The following is a 6,702-nucleotide window of genomic DNA, read 5'->3' on the forward strand; positions in this document are numbered from 1 at the left end:
AGGGAAAGCTTTAGAGTGATTAGGAAAAGTGAAAAAGTGAATTAGGAAAATAGGGAACGGTTGCTGGAATTGGGTATGTGTAGCTTAACGAAGAGAAGGGTGAGGGGTGACATGATAGCAGGGATCCAATATCTCAGGGGCTGCCACAAAGCAGAGGGAGCCAAGCTATTCTCCAAAGCACCTGAAAGCAGGACAAGAAGCAATGGATGGAAACTAGTCAAGGAGAGAAGCAACCTAGAACTAAGGAGAAACTTCCTGACAGTTAGAACAATTAACCAGTGGAACAACCTGCCTCCAGAAGTGGTGAATGCTCCAACACTGGAAGTTTTTAAGAAGAGACTGGACAGCCATTTGTCTGAAATGGTATAGGGTTTCCTGCCTTAGCAGGGGGTTGGACTAGATGACCTCCAAGGTCCCCTCCAACTTCTTCTTCTTCTTCTTCTTCTTCTTCTTCTTCTTCTTCTTCTTCTTCTTCTTCTTCTTCTTCTTCTTCTTCTTCTTCTTCTTCTTCTTCTTCTTCTTCTTATTATTATTATTATTATTATTATTATTATTATTATTATTATTATTATTATTATTATTATAGTTTAATCCACTTGCACTGTTTTATGTTTACATGTTTGATGACAAACAGCCTTATGTTTATAAGTGACAGTTTTCCTACTAAGCACCTGCATGTCATAAGCATTTGAATTAAAATTACCATATTAAAATCAAATCTGATGTTTTTTAATTTTTATTTGGTGTGCGAGTATAGCCCAAACCCTATAATTTAACAGGAAATGTAGGGGGTCGTCTTATACGCCCAGTCATCTTATACGCTGGAAAATACGGTATTATAGTCCTCTGCAATGTTAATTTAGTTTTTTAAAGAGTGTGCAAAAAACTAGAAATCCTGTTTTTCTAAGATATTTTTGCATGTGCTGTTAACTGTAAACCCATACTACTGTCCACACCTATGTGCAGGTGCACATGTGTGTAAATCTGCAGTTTTGTTTTTGTGTGTGTTTTTTGATTATATAGATGTTAGAATCTGCATCATTATTAGCTTATAGGAAATCACAGAAACAATGCAACTAAACATGTACATGTTTTTTTATTGTTTAGATTATAAATATGGCTAACTTGTAAAACAAGCCTAAAAGAAATAAGAATAGAAGAAAAATTTATAAAACAAATGTCTTTGAAATAAAAAAATCCTATACTCTCTAATAACACCTAAAATACAATCTGAATTAATAATGCTACACATTATTTCTATGAACAGTTTGCAGGGTTATTTGTTCATACAAGTTTTTAGAGGTTTGCTAGGATTGAAGCCAAAACTGGGTAACGGTAAACTTACATGTCCATTGTATCTCCTACTAACTTTGATTTAAATCAGTTTTGTTATTTGTGCCCTGAGAGAATACATATGTTTCTTCATTGTATTGGTATCATTACTTGTCTGTAAGATCCTTTCCCAAATTGGCTTATTAGAACCTCAAAGGATTCTGTTCATCACTCCTATTTTGCTGGAAGAATTTCTGACTACATTTAAACAATGATGAATTCTTTGCTTAAGGACTAACACCTGGACTTGGCTGATTTAAATATATATCAGCTATTTTCCAATATTCCATCTTTAGTCAAGCTTGTGGAGAAGAGAGAGAGATTGACATTTTGGAGATTCTAGATGAAGGTTCCTTTTTCCAGGAATTAGCAGGGAGTTAAGATTGGTTACCCTTTTGAATGATTTAAACTGGAAAAGAGATGGAAAATGTGAATACATTATATTATTATTCCTGATTCCTTTGTGGTCTTTGAATCTAGTGTCCTAAAGATGAATTTAAGCTTTAGAAAATGTAGAATAAGTGCTTTTGGAAGTTAGAAAAGAGAAGATCTAAAAATCAGAAATAATCAACCTAATGGAAGATTTAAGTGGGAGGAAATAACAGATCCACAAAGATAGTATCACATAAGTGCCAAGTCTTACATTTTTGTAACAATCATTGTATATAATTGTGTGACACACCTGTCATCAATTTCATATCACTTAAAGATGCTGTTGGGGAGGATTGTAAGAATCCAGAGGTAAAGGGGAAAAAAATTAAATACAATAAGAACCTGAATTGTATCAGAGAACTATATTTGCCAGTATAGATACAGTGGGTTAAAGTTGTAATATTATGTGCATGTACAGTAAAGAAAGATTAATGAATACTACTCATACTTACTTGGGTTGACCGTGATTATTATAAAAGTGTTTTATATATATTAACCCTAAATATTTCAACCAAGGAATGCTACCAGGTAAAAAAAAGATAGTCCCATGCATTTTTTTTACAGAAATAGAAAGAAAATAAAGGTATCAAATTTTGGTAAAACCACTCAAATATTCACAAGGATTAATTGATACACTTAGAATTGATTTATTACCAAATAGTGTTGAAGTCTGTGCCTCTATAGTACCATAAATAGAAAAAAAATCCATGACGTACTGTAAAATAAATTCACCAATATATCTACCTCAGTATATAAAATAGCAAGAAATCCATTTCTATATAAAAGAATCCTACATTGTTAAGGTAGTGTACAATTGTACCTTTGTTAAAATAATGTAACCAAAGCAGCTGTTAATCGTCCAACTAGCGAATTCAACATTGAGGAAACTCGATGACTTTGAGGTAAACTTTATTGAATATACATCTCTACTGAAGAAGCAAAATCAACTCTAAGTTTCCTGTGCGAAAATCTGATTAGTTAACAACAGCTTTCCATAACCCCCACCCACCAAGTGTTCGATGTCAATGCTGCAGACATTGACATGTTTTTGCACTGACAATATAAGAGACAGCCTTTTGTTTAAACTGCTTTACTTTGAATCTTGAAGGGAGGGAATTTTCTAACGACTATTTTGAGAAGATTAGAAAAGCCCGCGTACAGAATGGGAAGTGAAACCTCATATGTAAAACTAATTGGATAATGTGATTTATGACATGTAAATAAGGGTGGGGATTGTGTATGTGTTATGATGGGTTTGGGGGGAGGAGGTTTCAGATTCTGGCATCGCTCCATGAGTGCCGATGTTTCGTTTCATTACTAAGACTTTTTAGATGCCTGCAATTTGTTTGAATTGTCTCATTTATCAGAACTATGACATTCACGTTGCCCAATCACATTTCTTTGGTTTGTTATAAGAACGGTCCATTTCTCTGTCAGACACCTGCTTTTGTGATCTTGGTTCTTCTTGGGTCCTTCCTCCCAAGCTCCTGTTTCTATGGCAAGTTGAGTAGAGAAAGAGGTTAGCAAGCATATTTCTTTTGCATTACTTTTTTTAGAGTAAGGTGTGCCTGAATGACACATTGTTAACAATTTTTGCATAGCTGCAATGTTTATGTATTTGCATTTGTTATCATTTCAGCAGAGCAGCAAAATATATATTTTATATAATTGTGCACTTTTCCCAGGGACATTAGATAACATCTGTGCTTTATCTATACGTGGCAACAGCTGTTTATAAAAATATTTATTCATTCTGTAGAAATATTTAAATGGTTCAATTAAATACTGATCACTATCAGGATATAGAGTCTGCTTTTCTTTTTAGGCTATTTTTATTTGTTTCTTCTGTCTCCTTTTAATGAAATATATAGGTCTCTTAAAAGGTAAGGTTAAATATTTCAAACCTGGTATGTGTAACATAACAGATTACTTCAAACAGAACATACTATTCATTATATTTTCCTAATGAAGGAGTCAATGTTTTCATATAATCAAATTCATTTCTGATTCATACGTAGAAATTTAAAATTAAGAAATTTAACAAACTAATTTCAATGCACACCATAACTTTTATATTTGAAGACTGTAAGGCCATATCTAATGCTTGCATTTTTTTATTCTGGTTCAAAATTTGGAGCTGAAACCCATGTATGGTGGGAAAAATGGTTTCTGCTACTGGAAGCTTCTTGTGTTTAAACCATGATTGTACCGTATATTCATGCCAATTGCACTCTATTAATTTGTGTTTATCATGTAATAACTAAATGTTGCCAAAATCAGGATGCATCATCTATTTCTTAGTTAACTATAGAAAGTATGTTTGCTGTATTTGTTTCTAAAAGATGGCTCCTTAATTTTTTTCAGTGATGTGGATGATCACAAGCCTCTGAAAAAAGGAAGCAGGTCACCCTCAGACAGGACTGTGAAAAAGGAAGACAGTGATGATAGTTTAGTTGATTATGGAGAAGGAGTCAATGGCCAGTTCAATGAGGATGGCTCCTTTATCGGACAATATAGTGGTAAAAAAGAGAAAGAACCTGCAGAAGGAAACGAAAGTTCTGAAGCTCCTTCCCCAGTTAATGCAATGAATTCATTTGTCTAATTAAAGAAGTGTTCCATATCAACATGTACATCATACATTTGTTCCCCAAATTACAGATAAGAAAAGAGACAAATATTCTAAACATAGAAGTGATTTTTTATAATTTCATATAGATGAAATTGTTAGAATTTATAACAAAAGTAAATCTAAATCAGAATTGAAGCATTTCACACAGCATTTGTTTATAAAGATGTTAAGATGAGGAACATCAGTTAATACTGCAAATGCAATATAATGCATGCAAAGTCTTGCATATATCTCTAAAAAATCAATTATGCCAGTGAAAATGATTTTTTATAATTTGTTAAACAGTCTTCAATTAAATCCCTCAAGTCTATTCCCATTGTCAGAGTGTTATAGTAGTATTATATAGAATTTCACTGTCTTTGTGGACATTGTTGTGAAATTAGTGACAATGTCTAGTTTAATGTCATTATACCTGCTTTTTGCTTCTCTTATTTTATAGGGTTTTAAATTACGAAGTATTACTGCACCACAGTGTTCTATTTTTTTTTAAATATACTACACATTGGGTTTTATGTTTTCTTTTAATTAATTTTGAAATTGTACGCTTATGAATGTAAAATATTAAAATTATAAAAAGTCCAAAAATAGACATGGCAAAATATATTCAGTACCTTCAAATAATGTGCATTACATTATGTACTATAGCTGGCATTATCTACCAGGAAGTTTTCTGAACATGGTAAATATGGTAACATTTAAGCAAACACCAAACAAATGCAGAAAGAGTACTAGCAGGAATATTCCCAATGTATTTTGTCCAACTCAGTTGGCTTAACAGTGTGTGATTAATTGCCAAATTAATTCAATCACTTTCAAATACCCAGATATGTTGGCTTGATTAGGAATAGTTTGTATTTGTATTAAAACTCATTGAGATGTTTTTATTTATGAATATGAACTATAAAATGCAACTTGCATTTTCATAATCTTATGTGATTTATACAAAAATGCTGCATTTGTATATTTTGCTAATATAGGTACAGCTATTCTCAAAATCATATGGTAATACAGCATCCTTACAGTAGCACATTTATCTCTCAGTCAGAAAACCAGAATATAGCTTTTAGCAGAGTATGAAACAGGGTATAGAATGCTACAGAACAGTTAACTTATTTAATAAATGCTAAGTTTAATTTTATTTAAATGGCCCCATCTATTAATTGCAAATTCCCTTTCATAAACACACACACAGATTATTATTGAAAAAGTTTACCTCCAAATATAAAATGTTATATAACAACCTATGGTTGAAGGAATGCTCAGTTTCATTTGCCAATAAATTGGTTTTTCATAACTTGCATCAAGTTTAATTTTAAGTAAGCTTTTATATGTAGATATTTTGTTGAATTTGTACATACACTTAGTGTAGATGCTGTATGCTACTAGGTGTTATAAATAAAAATGTTTTGGTTGTATTGTGTAAGAAGTACTCTAATAAATAAGGTGCTTCGTATTTTAAAGCATCTATTAAAGTAAAGGTAAAGTTTCCCCCGCACATGCGTGCTAGTCGTTTCCGACTCTAGGGGCCGGTGCTAATCTCCGTTTCAAAGCCGAAGAGCCAGCGCTTGTCCGAGGACATCTCCGTGGTCATGTGGCCGGCATGACTAGACGCCAAAGGCGCACGGAACGCTGTTACCTTCCCACCGTAGTGGTCCCTATTTTTCTACTTGCATTTTTACGTGCTTTCGAACTGCTAGGTTGGCAGAAGCTGGGACGAGTAACAGGCGCTCACTCTGTTACGCGGCACTCGGGATTCGACCCGCCAAACTGCCGACCTTCCGATCGACAAGCTCAGCGTCCTAACCCACTGAGCCACCGCGTCCCTTTTATTAAATCTATATACTACACATTGGGTAGCATCTATTAAATACCTATAAATTTGGGACAATAAAAATTTACTGTACCTGTTGCAGTTTTTAGGGTCATGTGCTAAGATTTATTACTGTGTGATGCTTCTGCTTTATCACAAGAATGATTAATGCCTTATTTAGAAATACAGAAATTGTACGGCATTAGTGTGCATCTAATATTTGAGATCACAATATATTTGCAACTTTGATACATATACTGTGTATGTAAAGCAGTTTGCAATGTCTAGAGTACCGAATTTCAAATGAGGGGATAGAAATGGATCCTGCAAATGTGAAAGCTGTATTGGAATGGCAACCCGCTCACAACCATAAACAACAAAAAGCTTTCTGGAGTTTGCTAACTTTTACCACCAATTTATCCTCTCTTCGCAAAGATAGCCATGCCAATAACCAACTTATTGAAAACAGGGAGTGGGGGGAGAAACCCTGACCTTGTCA

General features: G+C 33.6%; 1 protein-coding gene across 1 annotated transcript in view; it reads left to right on the top strand.

The window, feature by feature from the left end:
* NRCAM (neuronal cell adhesion molecule) overlaps nt 1–5,836 on the top strand; it is a 173,731-nt gene extending 167,895 nt beyond the window's left edge. Inside the window, exon 27 of the mRNA XM_081331619.1 lies at nt 4,129–5,836. Within this exon, the coding sequence (XP_081187745.1) occupies nt 4,129–4,366 (238 nt within the window). The 3' untranslated portion in view covers nt 4,367–5,836. The remainder of the gene's footprint in view (nt 1–4,128) is intronic.
* Nucleotides 5,837–6,702: the final 866 nt, after the last annotated feature.

The sequence above is a fragment of the Vipera berus genome (assembly GCF_964194415.1).
Source record: "Vipera berus genome assembly, chromosome: 6".
Lineage (NCBI taxonomy): Eukaryota > Metazoa > Chordata > Lepidosauria > Squamata > Viperidae > Vipera > Vipera berus.